At 43.8% G+C, this 15,359-nt stretch overlaps 3 protein-coding genes and 1 long non-coding RNA gene across 4 annotated transcripts, besides 1 other annotated feature; all 4 read right to left on the bottom strand.

Annotated features, from left to right (window-relative positions):
• Positions 1–16: 16 nt before the first annotated feature.
• Jon65Aiii (Jonah 65Aiii) lies at positions 17–950 on the bottom strand. Its single transcript, NM_139756.3, has 2 exons — positions 671–950; positions 17–611 (listed from the first exon to the last, which is right to left on the bottom strand). Exons 1-2 carry the CDS (start codon positions 928–930, stop codon positions 47–49), a joined length of 825 nt encoding a protein of 274 aa, NP_648013.1. The 5' UTR covers positions 931–950; the 3' UTR covers positions 17–46.
• An 8,036-nt stretch (positions 951–8,986) lies between these two features.
• Positions 8,987–11,291: a mobile genetic element.
• A 280-nt stretch (positions 11,292–11,571) lies between these two features.
• On the bottom strand, positions 11,572–12,552 carry Jon65Aiv (Jonah 65Aiv). The gene is made up of 2 exons (NM_139755.3): positions 12,255–12,552; positions 11,572–12,177 (listed from the first exon to the last, which is right to left on the bottom strand). The coding sequence occupies exons 1-2, from the start codon at positions 12,509–12,511 to the stop codon at positions 11,619–11,621; spliced, it is 816 nt and encodes a 271-aa protein (NP_648012.1). The 5' UTR covers positions 12,512–12,552; the 3' UTR covers positions 11,572–11,618.
• Positions 12,553–13,518: 966 nt separating this feature from the next.
• Positions 13,519–14,596, bottom strand: CG6462 (uncharacterized protein; the record flags this gene model as incomplete). The annotated part of the gene is made up of 1 exon (NM_139754.2): positions 13,519–14,596. One exon carries the CDS (start codon positions 14,594–14,596, stop codon positions 13,637–13,639), a length of 960 nt encoding a protein of 319 aa, NP_648011.1. The 3' UTR covers positions 13,519–13,636.
• A 195-nt stretch (positions 14,597–14,791) lies between these two features.
• lncRNA:CR43952 (long non-coding RNA:CR43952) lies at positions 14,792–15,217 on the bottom strand. Its single transcript, NR_124806.1, has one exon. It is a non-coding gene; the product is annotated as a long non-coding RNA:CR43952 (long non-coding RNA).
• Positions 15,218–15,359: the final 142 nt, after the last annotated feature.

The raw sequence follows: 15,359 nt of genomic DNA, 5'->3' as shown, positions 1-15,359 counted from the left end.
TAAAAGTTTTGGTTTTAGTCATTAATCGTTTTTATTTATGCTGTGCTTAGTAGGAGACGCCGGTGTTTGTCTTGATCCAGTCCAAGTAGCTGGTCACACGGGTGAAGCCAGCAGGGGCACCGGACTCACAACCAGCGCTCGACACGAAGGAGGTGACACCGATGAGCTTACTGTCGCTGACCAGGACCAGTGGGCCGCCGGAGTCGCCGTTGCAGGTGGACACTTTGTTGGGGGTAGCAACGCAGATCACGTTGTTGGTGGCTACCAGAGAGCCATAAGTGTTCTGGCATTGAGAGACGGACACAACCTCGAAGACTTCGTACTGCAGAGTGTTAGCGACGCTGGTGGCGGAATCGGAGGTCTTGCCCCATCCGGAGGCAATAGCCTGCTGTCCAGTGTAAGTGGAGTAGGTACCGGCGATGGCGGGCAGCTCAACCTTGTTAATAAGGGCGGTGAAGGCAACCGTTGGGGTCTTGATCAGGGAAATGTCGTTCCTCAACACAATCGAGTTGTAGCTGGCGTGCTGAACGAAGTTATCGGCGGAAACGGTCTGGACCAGCTGGGCACTAGTACGCACGGTGGCTCCGTAGTAAATGGTCACAGCGGAGGCACTGAGAGATATACATTAAAATTTAACTCATTTTGTAGATAAATAAATAAGTTAACTCACCCAGAAGTGCAGTGAGCAGCAGTGAGAACCCAGGTGTTGTCGATGATGGAACCACCGCACCACCAGCTGCCGCTGGTGCTGGCGAAGCTGAGTCCCACCTGGTAGGGGAACTGGCCAGAAGTGGCGGTCTTGCCGTTGGTGATGCGACCCTCGATATTGGTCACGGCGGGCAGGTCACGGGGGTGGATCGGCACCTGCTGGGGCAGCAGACCGGCGGAGGCGGTGGCCAGAGCCAGGGCGAAGACTACGAGCACTTTCATGATGGTCGGAGAACGAATGATTCTTTACCGGCCACACCAGCACTTTTATACCAACTAATTGGGCGGCTTATCATTGGCCGTGCCTCTTGTATTTTGACCAAGTCACTTCTGTTTATTCGCGTGAAATTGCTTATCAGTCGTGGGTTTTGCTCCGATTTTCGATTTTTTTCTTTCTTTTATTGATGTCGGCCAAAAAGGAAGCAGTCCCACTTATCGGCTTTGATTGACCCAAGCCAAAAAAAAAAGTATCTGCTGTTATCGGACTTGTGAGAAACCGGTGAGATTACAAACCGCAGGCTTTCAATTAAACGCACTTCACAAGCGAACTGGCGGCAAACGTTGTCCACTCGAATGATAAGTGGTAAGTGATAAGCATAGATTTCTCTAAATGACGGTAGTGATATTTTGCCAAACGGACGACTTTGGCTGACTTTTGCTCTGTTTTAAGGCATATACATGCATATTTATAGCTGGGAAAACCGGCTAAGCGAAATCGGTTTAATCGAATTATTTGATTATTTTCGGGAGCCATCGATCAGAAATTGTTTACGGCGACACTCACCGCAGTGGAGTGGCTGAAATACCCAGTGATTATCTGATGGCTGGGCCCAAATCGTATTAAGCATACGCAGCGGTGTGCCAAACTTGCCAACTCATTCGAGTGGGCGGGCGGTCAAAGGCGACAGTGGCAAGTTGAATCTGGGAAATTGAAATCAAATCGCCTTACGTGTCGGGCATGCAAAAGCATACTGGATTTTGGGGCCAGTCTCCAGAACACAATCCTGCAGGACATTAGCACATAAAAACAATTCATTGCCTTTCATGCTGACACATGTAGTGTGTAGTTGCTGTCGGGCAGTGACTTTTGTGGGCCACTGTGCGTGTCTGGGCCATAAATGCCAAGCATAAAATAGATTTAATCCTAAAGGAGCAGCGAAAACTTGGCCTGAAGAATTTTTCATCTATTTAATCCTTATATTAACTGCGTTTTATTGATTTTCCTCTGCCGTTCGTTTTGTTTGCCCTGCACTGCTGAGCGTTTTTATGGTTGCTTCTTTCGCTGATTGCGGAAAATTTCGCTTCTTTTGTCTCAGACTCTCTGGAGGAACAAAGGAAACTAATTTCCTGAAATATTTGCTCTCATTGTTTGTGGAGCAGCAGTTTAAAAGCAGCCCAAAAATAAAAAAGGGTCGCACTTTAAATTGCTGGCAGAGACGTATGTAGTACACTTAGATATAAATGTATATTACGTATACGTAATGCGCTCACCCGACACACACGCTTATTAGACGCATTTCCGGCTGCGACGACGACAGCCTGAACAACAATGTCCAATGTCCTCTCGGATAAAAGGAGCACTCGGCTTACCCAACCAGTTGCGTAGATGGGGGGTAAGTAAGAAAAGGATCCGAATATTCATCAGGATATGGCTACGCCTCTGGTTCAAGTGGATTTGAACACAGTTGGGATAAAAATAATAGCAAGCAAGAAAGCTTAGAAAAAATATACATATTAACTAATATTTTGATTCACGTTTTCACGTTAAATATTTTTATATTTTTACCTATGCATTTTAAAATTAATAAAATCTTCAAAAAAAGTTCCAAAAACTTTTGTTGCTAAAATAATTATACTTAGATCGCATAAATGGGCTTCGATCCCTTTTTAATAGTTCAAAGAACTATGAGAATGAAAAAGAGGTCTTGTTGCTAAAATTCCGACCCCAATTATATACTACGTGTGTAAAAGTCCTTAGGAAGGCATTTGAAATGTCCCCCAGCGTGCGCGCTCCTTTGACGAGGAAAAGGAAAAGGACGAGACGACGACGACGACGACAAACAAGATTGCAGCAATAAAATTTCGACAAGTGAACAACAAATGATAAACGAAGCAGCAGCTTGGGATAAAAAGCAGCAGCGGCAGCGAAGGGAGCAGTTCTCGGAGAGGTCAGCCAGTTGGTTCTGTTGGGGAGCCCTTGAAATGCTGTTGGCTGGCCAAGGACTCCGTCCGGCTCACTTCAACCGGGCTTGGCCCTCTCCGGGACGACCATCTAATGTGAGCCGCATCGATTACGCTTCCACTGGCACTCGGATTGTGTGTTTTGGCTGTCGCTATTCCCCCAATCCAATAATGTCGAAACAGGCACTTGGAGAAATAGAAAGAAATGCCCTGTTAACGTGTACTTAAAACGTTTTCAAGGCCCCTATCGAAAATAAAAACTGAAACGTTTATATAAAATATATGTACTACTCTTGTTATAAACTATCTAAATTGACCATAGTATAAGTATGACAATCTGAAGGATATTGCCATTTAATGAGCTTAGGATAATTATGATTGCTTTATTTGGTAATAATTTCTTTTCAAACTTTTGGGCAGTGCAGCAAATATCTTTCAGCTAAGTTTTTTGTATTAAATTGTGATGAAAATGTCGCTGTGCCTGCGGTCAGCTCAAGAAATCCGTCTCCGGCTCCTTGTTGACCAGAATTAATGACAACTGTCTGGCCCAGCTGACCCGACCAAACTGCTCTCATCTTGGTCCTGTCGTAGATGACTTATCACAGGGAACTATGTCTATTCTCTGCAATAATTCAAATTGCTTTTCGGGATGTCAACAGCAGCCGCCTCATTAATCATGCCTCCCGGAATAGTCATAGTCTCACATTGCGTATGAGTAATGTGCTTGCCAGCCACCTTTTTCAAGGTTCCCAAACATGCCAAGCAACTTATCGCCTCATTTTATATCATCCCATTTTCAAGAGGTTACTCAAACCTCTGGGTAAAATGCATTGCAAAAGTTTGCCAACGGATTTTTTTTTTCAAAATGCAATTTGTTGGTGCAGTTTTGCTTGGTAAGTATAGATGTTAGAGTGACTCACGTTTGAAGGGAACACCCTTCCCTCAATTTTGTGACCTAAGTTAACCCAGGACTTAGCAGGTCCTGGGACTTGGTCAAAGTTTTGTGTTGCACTTTGTCAACTCGTTTTTAATGCGCGATGTATTGAAAAAGTTTGATTAGGGAGCAGCTGGCAGACTGAGGAGCTCTTTCCAGGTCCTAACCTGAGTGCAATTTCCCACCAGAAAACTTGATAAAAAGGCGAGCTTAGCGGCGAATGGATGACGAAAAGTGGTGGTGGCCATTACACATACGCCCTGTTGTCCCGATACCATGACTTCGACCAACTGTCAATATTCTGACACAAATCCAGCGAACAGACGACAAACACAAGTGGCCACCATTAAATTTTATGCGCATGGATCAAACTAAGTTATTATATGGGAATACAAAAATGTGTATGTATGAATATCGACTTGGCTTGGCAAATATTTGAGAAAAACGCACAGCGAGGACAATTTTTGCTTTCTCTGTGATTTTCTATCAATAAGCTGACGGCATCCCGTCGACTTTTGCATATGAGAAGGCTCAGCCTTTTTCGAGCTCGAAATATATAAATATAAATTCCTGCCATGCAAACAAATCCTTTTCGATAGATTGCTTTTGGCTGGGTTCCTTTTTTTTTGTCGCCACCGTCGCTTTTTATTATTGTGTGCCAACGCCAGGGATTTTTGTCTACTATGACAATTGGATTTTCACGGAGTGAAAGACGAAGTTGGGTGGATGTTTCGAGGCGAAACAAGTACGTGTCCCCATCGGAGGTGGTACTTGTCTGCTTATTGGCATTGGCACATTGGGGTATCAAAAAAAAAGAGGAAGAAAAGGAAAAAAATGATTCCGCTCGGCCCGTATCAATGACTTGTGAATACTCACTGTGAATTCATCCTATTGTTCCAGGCATTCTTGGCATTGAATATTGCAACTTCCTTTGTGTACTTGCAGTGTCTTGTCTGCCAGAATTTGAATGCAGTCTGCTATTTTCGTCGGCGGTGTGTGGGGAAATAGAATAGTTAATATCCTGTGCAGATTGCTCATTCAGTCGGGAATCCCTTTTGTTGGGACTTCATTAATGCCTCCAATTTATGCGATCCTCTTTTGAAATATCTCTGCATTCCGCTTGACGTAATGTTCGGCTCTTGTTTGTGTCGGAAAATATATAACTACTCATCAAATTTTAGCATGCATATTTATATGAATATGCAGCTATGGGTCTGGCAAATGCTTTATGGCTTATAAACATTTTGTTTGCCAATATATTTTTTGGTTTTTGCCCTGGCTCGTGCCGCACTTGCTCTTGTTGTAATTTCGGTTTATTGTTTTCTATATATTTTTCTGCTTGAACGCACTAAAAGCCACTCCACTGCCAGTCAACCATTCAATCCACCTTCCTCTGGACGGGTTCCTCCCATATTTCCTCCTCGATGCCGGCATTTGTTTGTTTTATGTCTTTATTTTGTGCCCTGCCGGAGGAGCAAAGTATTATTATTTTTTGCTCTACTCCAGCTGCCGTCGCTCTCCTTTTTTACTGAGTGATGGCTCTAGGTAATGCCAGGATACCAGATACTCATACCAAATACCAGGATGCTAGGATGGAGGCATGGGGATTTCGGTGAGTGCTCTCTGAGCGGCTTTGCATATGGCCGTGAGTGTGTGGACTATCTACTTGATATGTGCGCAGCTTTTGGGTAAATTTTCGAGACCCGGAGATGTTTCAATTATTGTTACCGCTTGTTGGCCCAAAAGCAAACGCACTTCCTTAAGTATTCCCCGAGTTCCATATATAGCCAGAAAGTAAGCCATTAACTTTTCCCGTCAATCAATTGTCACTCCCAAAAGGGAAAACAAAAGGCAGGAAAAAAAGCAACATGAAAACAAAAGGCACGAGACCATGACAAGACATTTTACTTCCATGCGAATGAAATGAAATCAAGAGAAAAGGGGAAGTCTGCTTTCGACAGATGAAATTGTTGACTAAAGATTGCTCTACAGGAGATTTGTTTGGTATTAAACCAACTTAAGAAACTAAGAATCCTTAGATACTAACGAAATTGTAGTCATTTTTATCAATCGGAAAGTTACAACCAAAGCTGATAAGAGGCGTTTTTGTCTGAGACTCTGTCACAATCTAAAATTCTCAACATTTAAGGTATTTGGTGAGGTGAAGATACCCTCTCTTCTTTTCAATAGGCTTCCAGTAAAATCTTTTCACTATTGACAAGAAATTAACTTTTATCGTAAAAGAATAGGTTTTAATGTGTTAAAATTAAAAACTATCTTATCAATGAAAAGGCACTAGAGACATTTGAATGAATTGCATAAAAACATAAGCTATCTTATCAGATAATTCGTAAAATGACTTTTTCATTGAGAATAGATAGAAAACAAGCCAGTTATTTAAAGCAATTGAAACTAATTTAGAAATCTGCAGCGTTCCTAGTTCATCAAGCGAACCCACTTGGACCACAACAAGTATCGCCACTCCATCAGAAGTCAAGCCAAAACTCTTTGTCTCCGGGTCCGAACAAAAAACCAGCGAACTTTGCCGTCAAGTCATTGTGGTGGATGCTGAGTGAACTTGTTTTCGGGCGTTGGTGGTTCAAGTGGAGCCACCAGCAGAGCCACACCAAGACCCAAGTGTTGTTTGGATTTCATTATACAATTATCTTGTTACCAGAAATAATGGTGTCGAGCCGGGCAACATGCCAAAAGCATTCAATGAGCCCGATGCGCCCTCCACTTACCCCGCCAGCCATCACGGTGGGTGGTTGGACTGTCAGTCAGTCACTCAGTCAGTTAACCCATACCCACACCCAAACGAGCCCAACCCAATCCCTGCCAGATTCACACACACACACACATGTGGGGTAGCCGGATGTTGAGCGCGTTAGGAAAAGCAGGAAGTCATTAGCCAAAAAAACTCTGCTGATGGCGGTTCCAACTGGGGTTGCAAGGAGCCAGTAATGCGATAAATAAATGAAAATGTTTGAGTTAAATGAATTAAGTGTGTGATAGATACTCTGCCAGTGTGTGTGTGTGTGTGTGTGTGTGTCTCTTGGTTTTGGCATGGGGCTTTTTTGCTAGAAACACTTTCGGTGTTGTCCTGTCATCGCAAGTGACTTGGGGTTGTTAAGTGCTGGAGCAATAGTAATTGTTTGGCGCTTAATTAGCCGAACATCATTCAAAGTGTCTCAGGCACGGGGCCAACTAAGGGGTTAAGAAATTGCCAGTCAAAGTTTCACTTAAGTTAAATTATTTCTTCAACTATAACATAAAAATCATCAAGGCAGAAATTTGTAGTCATCCTAGTTTTCCTAAAGTGGTTACCCAAAAAGTCCAAGCAATGCGGTTTAGAAGGCATCGAGCAACGCGTAACCAAAGTTATTTAATATATTTTAATGTCACGTATCCTTCAAAGGTAACCACATGTATAATGAAGGGCAATTATTTCAATAATTTGGTGATACCTTTCATTTGGTCAGTTAGTTTAAACCTTGGTGTACATTTATACTTAATATCAATTTCATTAAGGAAGGCCTCAAGTCTCTCCTTCTGTTCTTAATTAACTTATCTCTCTGATTGTTAGTCATGTTGGAAATAACCATTAATCATCCACATTAGTATGGCTGAAACTATTAGAAGTCATGGTCATTTTCGCTATGTGCTGACCCCGAAATGCTGAGCTTGCATTTTTGGGAACGTCTGCTCTGCTTTTTTTTGATTTTTTCGGTTGGCCAATTTCGAGTCCATTTAATTAATTATGTAGCCGACTCATGGCCCCGCCAAAAATCGTTAATTAAGTTGATTGCTTTGAATTGGCTGGCATTTATTAGCCAGGATTGCGTTGTTGACTCCCCGGTCGAAAAGTCCTTTCGCCCCACCCGTTTTATTTGGCCATAATTGATGAGCTGACAGTACGTTAATTGATTTTGCTCTACGCTTAGAGCTCCCTATACGATGCGAAAATTGATTTTATTAGCTGCCACATGAAACGGACCTAAATATTTAATTGGTGCGAACTGGGTCAGAGATCAAGAGGAAGTCGCACTGATATCAATAAACCAATTTGACTTTGATTCTCACACTCACCGGAATTGTGAAGATTGAACAAGGATACCGGCGGAAATGAAACAAATAATGCTTCCATTATAACTATCATTGGACCAATGAATAACCTAAAATTTAGAATTCATTTATTATTTTATCTCCGACATAAAGAGTTAAAGAATTATGTCAACTGTGATTGTCCGCCGGCTAGAAAAATTGATAACCAATAGAGCGATTCAAACAAAACCACTTGACCGACTGACTGCCATTGGAAGCCAACAGAAATGGCCAAAACAAAGTTGACTTCAATCAGTAGGGAAGTGAAGTTTGTGGCCAAGAAGGAAGCGAAGTTCAATCAAAGCATTGCGACTGGGAAAAGTGGATTTTAAATAAAAAACTTTGGCCATAAACACTCTTTGTCCGCTTTCCGGGTTGACATTTTAACTAACTTTGCCCACATATGCACACATACCCATAGTGACAGCCATAGTAACTTCTGCGTTTTTTATTTCGGCTGACTATGTATGATATTTTGTCATATCTAAACCACAGAATACGAGTGCAGGAAACTTTTTGTGCTGTCATAAATTTCCGCAATGCAAACATTTATCAGCCCGACTGGACGGACCCCTTAACCCTCTGCTGGGCGTGGGGGTCTACCCTTCCAGCCGGCATCCACTTTCAAGCTCAGCTGCTGCTATTTTCCCTGACTGACTTTGTTATGTCTCTGGATCGGGATCTGGTTTTTGGTTCCAGTTTCTGTCTCCGTCTCTACTTTTTGTCGCTTTGCCGGCTGGCTCGTGTTGAGTAAATGCTTTTTATGCGGAACCGCAGGACCATCTGGTTCGGACTGGATTTTGGCCACCACCTGCCATCCTTTTGAGATGGGAGGACCCTACACTGTTAGAAACTCGAATGAGAAAGTTATGGAATTACATTTAATGGGCTGCGCATAAAAGGTGATGCATATATGGCAACAACTTTCGTCATTTCTTTAAATGCCACGCAATAACTCAACTGTTGACATATTGTCTGCGTTTTTCTTTTCAACTTTCACTTGAGCAAAACTTTTCCTCATTGAATTTTTGTTCATCTGCTTGTGAACTTTTTAGCTTTTATTCCCGGGTAAGCCTACATACTGGCCAGCAGACCCAAGAAAAATCCCAGACCTGATCGATTTTGCAATTACTAAACATGTCCCCCGCAACATGGTCACCGCCGAAGCACTAGCAGATTTATCATCAGATCACTCACCTGTTTTTCTAAATATGCTAACTCGCCCCCACATCGTCGACCCACCGTATAGACTCACAAATTTTAGAACAAACTGGCCAAGGTATCAAAAGTATGTCTGTTCACACATAGAACTAACGACGGCATTATCTACAAAGGAGGATATAGACAAGTCAACGGAAACTCTTGAAAACATTTTAGTTTCGGCTGCAAAGGCTTCAACCCCGCCAGTGACGTATGCAAAACCAAACTACATCAAAACTAATCGCGAAATCGAGCGGCTGGTATTAGATAAACGACGCCTACGAAGGGATTGGCAGTCTAATAGATCACCAATTACTAAGCACATGCTTAAGATAGCCACACGCAGGCTTACCAATGCTCTCAAACAAGAGGAAAAAAAACAGCCAACGTTCATATATCGAGCAACTCTCTCCCACCAGCACTAAGTACCCTCTTTGGAGAGCTCACAGAAACCTAAAGACTCCAATAGCGCCAATTATGCCACTACGAAGTCCCTCTGGCACCTGGTTTCGAAGTGATGAAGAACGAGCCAGTGCTTTCGCTGACCATTTACAAAATGTATTCCGACCAAACCCCTCTACCAACACATTTATTCTCCCTCCTTTAATAGCAGCCAATCTAGATCCTCAAGAACCCTTTGAATTCCGACCATGTGAACTAGCAAAGGTTATCAAAGAGCAACTGAACCCAAGAAAATCGCCTGGCTACGACCTAATAACTCCAAGAATGCTCATTGAACTCCCAAAGTGTGCTATTCTTCACATCTGCCTGTTGTTCAACGCAATCGCCAAGCTTGGATACTTCCCTCAAAAATGGAAAAAGTCGACCATAGTAATGATTCCAAAGCCAGGAAAAGATAAAACGCAGCCATCATCATATAGACCGATAAGCTTACTAACATGTCTTTCAAAGCTGTTTGAAAAAATGCTACTCCTTCGGATTAGCCCTCATCTTAGAATAAACAACACACTTCCAACACATCAATTTGGCTTTAGAGAAAAACATGGAACCATCGAACAGGTCAACCGAATCACGTCAGAAATTCGTACTGCTTTTGAACATCGAGAATACTGCACAGCCATTTTTCTAGACGTCGCGCAGGCATTTGACAGAGTGTGGCTCGATGGACTTTTGTTTAAAATAATCAAGCTGTTGCCCCAAAACACACATAAGCTACTGAAGTCATACCTATATAACAGAGTGTTTGCAATAAGATGCGATACAAGCACTTCACGCGATTGCGCAATCGAAGCTGGAGTGCCGCAAGGCAGTGTACTGGGTCCAATCTTATACACCCTGTATACGGCGGATTTCCCCATAGACTACAATCTAACAACCTCCACGTTCGCTGATGATACCGCGATACTCAGTCGCTCGAAATGCCCAATAAAAGCCACGGCACTCCTATCCCGACACTTAACATCTGTAGAACGATGGCTTGCCGACTGGAGAATTTCAATAAATGTTCAAAAATGCAAGCAGGTTACCTTTACCTTAAACAAACAAACATGCCCACCACTGGTCTTGAATAACATATGCATTCCACAAGCCGACGAGGTAACATATCTGGGAGTTCATCTGGACAGGCGGCTCACTTGGCGCAAACATATAGAAGCCAAATCGAAACATCTTAAACTTAAAGCAAGGAACCTCCACTGGCTCATAAATGCTCGCTCTCCACTTAGTCTGGAGTTCAAAGCTCTTCTATACAACTCCGTCTTAAAACCTATCTGGACTTATGGCTCCGAGCTGTGGGGCAACGCATCCAGAAGTAACATAGACATTATTCAGCGAGCACAGTCAAGAATTCTGAGAATTATCACTGGAGCGCCGTGGTACCTTCGGAACGAAAACATACACAGAGACCTAAAAATCAAATTAGTAATCGAAGTAATAGCTGAGAAAAAAACGAAGTATAACGAAAAGCTGACCACCCATACAAATCCCCTCGCAAGAAAACTAATCCGAGTATGCAGTCAAAGCCGGCTGCACCGCAACGACCTCCCAGCCCAGCAATAAACTTATTAGGGCATTAATGAAAAAAAAAAACTATCACTAAGTGAAAGTTAATTAAGTTAGATTAAGATTTGAACACTTATTGTTAGTCTCTTAACACAAAGGGAAGATTCAATAAATAATAAAAATTAATAAAAAAAAAAAAAAATTGTGTCGCTTGGCAATTTAATGAATTTTAATGAGAACTTACTCGCCGAATGCCAGTAACAGCTTGGTTCTGCATTCATTTTCATTTGTCTGTTTTGTGATGATTTTTGATTTTAGACAAAAGCATATGTACAAGACGATATGGATTGTTACTATAACCGACGACCCTCAAACTGGGAACATAAGTTCTCTTTTGATCTATATTGAGTAAAGAAATTTATAAATGAAGATCTACGTTTCCGAAATTCCCCCTATAGAGCTATAAAACTTTTGAATTTTTTAGAAATGATTTTTATTTTTAAGCGAAATTGTAGTTCCTGACTCCTTCCTAGATGCCAGTGTTAGTCTTGATCCAGTCCAGGTAGCTGGTCACACGAGTGAAGGCAGCGGGGTAGCCCTTCTCGCAACCGGCAGAGGCACCGAATGAGGTCAGACCGATCTGCTCGCTGGACGACTTGAGGACCAGAGGACCGCCGGAGTCACCGTTGCAGGTGGACTTGGCGTCGGTGGTGGCCACGCAGAGGGTTGAGTCGGTCACGACCGAGGTGCCGTAGGTTTGGGCGCACTTGGTGTTGGTGATCACAGTCAGGTCGACATACTGAAGATTGGTAGCCACACCACTGGAGGTGTCACTGGTGCGTCCCCATCCGGAGGCGACAGCGACGTCACCGACGAAGGTCGAGTAGGAGTTGGAGATGCTTGGCAGCTTGACGGCGGAGATCCTGCTGCTGGAGGAGGTGGCGGGGATCTTGATCAGGGAGATGTCGTTGCGCAGGTTAGCGCTGTTCCAGCCGGAGTGGATGATGATGTCGGAGCTGGACACGGTGTGGGTGATCTCGGCGGAGGTGCGCACGGTGGCGCCCAAGTAGACGGTCACGGACTGAACTCTGCGATAAATCAAACATACAATTGGTTAGGACATTGGTTCCAAGATATTTTCGGCATTCCTTCAAGGGACACTCACCCATCGGTACAGTGAGCAGCGGTCAGGACCCAGGTGCTGCCGATCAGAGAACCACCGCACCAGGCGCTGGACAGAGCACTCAGCTTCAGGGAAAGTCCCACCTGGTAGGGGAACTGGCCGACGGCGGCGTTGCTTCCTCCGGTGATGCGACCTCCAATGTCGCCAACGACGGGCATCTCGCGGCTGCGATGGCGCAGCTCCGGCTCGGGGAAAGCGGAGGCGGCCACAGCCAGGGCAAGGATGATCAGGAACTTCATCTTGGGAATTGTTGCTTGTTCAGTTAAGGGAACTCAACTGTTTGGCCAAGGACCAGCTGGGGTCTTTTATACTGGCCAAGTCGCGTCTGCGATTGGGTTGCAATTCAGAAATAGAGCTGTCCCGATTAGATAGGACCACTAAAGTCGGTTCGAACTACCTTATCTGTTGAGATTTTGTGCCGAAGATATGAATGAATGAACTTCAGCCACACGGTCGCCAAAATTACTTTCCCAATCCAAGAGTATTAATCCCGATACGGATCTAATCAGGGCTATGGGCTTCGAGTGGATTTCCAGATCGAGCCGCTGCGATACCAAAGGCCTAGCATGGGGTTGCTAATTAATTTGATTAGTTTTACACATACGCGATATATACATAACTATATATTGCGATACAAAATTGGCAAAGGTTTGCTTTGCTCTTCAGCGTATCTTATAATTCCCATGGTAGTCGAGTGCTATCTTATCTCCTGTCTATAGGGTGAGAAGCCGTAAGCCCACAGTTTAGTTGGGTTTGTTTACCTTCGATAAAGGTCAAGGAGTAGGACGTGAGTTGGTCAAGACTGCTTAAACTTCATAGGAAATCATACCGCCGTCTAACAATTGCGTATCTGGACTCTCTCTTTGATTACAAACACGCAAATTTCAGTTGTTTTCGCAACCGCAGCCTTCTTTATCAGCGAAAGCCGCGTGATTTTATGACGCGTTCAACCGACCACATCACTGCGGTTAATAGCCAATTCAGATGGCCAATTGAAGGCGATTAGCGGGAGGAGGCGCTGCGGTCTGTACCCAATATGCCCTCACCAAAAACGGACACTCAACCCAATGATTTCAATTTCAGTGGCGATTCATCAGCAATTTCCATGGCAATGTAATTTTTCTTTTGTGCCCTTATTGAGCTCCCCAAATTGACTTGCTCTTCTGCAATGCCGAAATGTTTATTGTTATTTATCGGTAACAATTTTCATTCAAGAGAAAACAACCACACATAAAATGGACCATTTGCACCTTCCTTTCTCGACAGAAGAACCTGTTTTGGTTTCATTGCTCAAATTGGTTTTATTGTCTGGGCCGACTATATTGTTTAGCAATTAATGGGCTGCAATTAGGCGTTAATTGCATTTAGTTGGTCATTGCCGTTTGCTGTCGGATCCATGGCAAATATGCGGTTATCCTGGTGTAGACAGTGGGACCCCCCACCTCGCATCCTTCGGCACTGCCGAACGAGGTGACCCCAATCAGGTAGCTAACATTGCGCCAGTGGTACACAACGGGGCCACCGGAGTCGCCATTGCAGGCACCACGTCCATTGCTTCCATCGGTGCACAGGTGACGTCGCTGGCTAACCAATCCTGGCAGGAAATAGCAGATGCAGCGTTCCTGATCGATCACCTCCGCATCTAAGTACTGGAGGAGTCGCGTCCGTTTGTCGGTTGAATCTCCCAAGTAACCCCAGCCAGATAGGGTCACCACTTTGCCTACCAGAAAGTTTTGATGCATGAACTCCCCAGCCAACTCAATGGGTTGCACTTGTTCTGAAGTTCTGACTTTTCTTGGCAGTCGTATTAAAGCCAAGTCACTATATCCTCCAAATCCCAAGTAATCAGGATAAATAATGAAATCTCTATGCGTGACTTGTAACTCCTCCACGGAGTCTTCTACATCGGCAAATACGGTGGCGCCCGTGTATATCTTTGCAGCTATGGCATCGGTCAGACAATGGGCTGCAGTCAAAACAAATTGAAGAGTGATAAGGGAACCACCGCACTTGACCAGATCTGCGCCACTCAGCTGAATCACCAGACCCACTTGATAGGGAAACATGCCGCGCGTGGCCAATTCTCCTCCAGCTATTCGAGTTCTCACAGCAGCGGTTTGATTACCTTCCATCTCGAATTTTTCGCAGCGAAGTCGAAAGTTTTCGTAGCCAAGCTGCCAACGTCTTTCCATGATTGCATCGTCATCGTCCGGTGTCTCCTCTTTGGGGTGCTCAAAAGTATCTAGCCAAGGCTCACTTGATTTAACTAGTGTGGATGATAGAAGTAGCAGGAAGAAAGCACTTGTAGCCTGGTATTGCGCCATTTTATCACTACGGAATTGAAAAAATAATATGGGGAATACCTGTTATTGCATTCTATACTATATCTTTTAAATGTAATATTTCCTTTTTCTGACCAAATTCATAGAATACCCCCCGCCCCCCCCCCCCCCTTAAATATGTGAATAGGAAACTCTATTCATTATGTTGAATGAAATTTATGAATGAATTGCCTTTTTATTTACATATATTATATATATAGCTGATGTTCCTCGTAATGAGTTAGTCCAAGTTCAGGTCTGAGTGGGCTCTTCACGTGAAGTACTGGGCTTGTTGTTGTATTTGCTGGTGTTTTTATAGTCAGCGATTGTGGCATCGACATTGCGTCATCGACTTGGATGCGGCACGTGTCCGCATCGTTTGTTAATTGAATTTGCTTGGGCCGAGTGCAAATTATACGGAGACGGGAGGAGCAGCAGATGTTTGGCATTCAATTCCTCCAGCTACCGTGTAATTGCCGCACGTTTTGGCGATTATGTTGCTTAGGCTAGGCCTTCGTCTCCCTTTGGCATACTGCAGTTTCCTTAATTGCTTTCGAACCCCCCATTTTCCCGGGTCCTCAATTGCACGATTTCAGTCTTAGCCCCCAACATTGGCCAGAATGTCTGGGTCGGGGTCTCTGTATTTATTGACTGTCGTTTTATCAACGCTTAGTTTATTATTTGTTTAATTTACTGCACACCTTCGCCTGCATTTCGACACATGAAAGGCCATTGATAATTTTCCTGGAGTTGAATGGCTGTGGGG

This window comes from Drosophila melanogaster, chromosome 3L, assembly GCF_000001215.4.
Source record: "Drosophila melanogaster chromosome 3L".
Lineage (NCBI taxonomy): Eukaryota > Metazoa > Arthropoda > Insecta > Diptera > Drosophilidae > Drosophila > Drosophila melanogaster.
This window is presented reverse-complemented; position numbering and strand designations above follow the sequence as displayed.

Coding starts and splice junctions, on each gene's coding strand:
- Jon65Aiii (NM_139756.3), bottom strand. CDS start 930: ATGAAAGTGCTCGTAGTCTTCGCCCTGGCTCTGGCCACCGCCTCCGCC. Junction 612..670: donor GCTGCTCACTGCACTTCTGG/GTGAGTTAACTT, acceptor TATATCTCTCAG/TGCCTCCGCTGTGACCATTT.
- Jon65Aiv (NM_139755.3), bottom strand. CDS start 12,511: ATGAAGTTCCTGATCATCCTTGCCCTGGCTGTGGCCGCCTCCGCTTTC. Junction 12,178..12,254: donor GCTGCTCACTGTACCGATGG/GTGAGTGTCCCT, acceptor GATTTATCGCAG/AGTTCAGTCCGTGACCGTCT.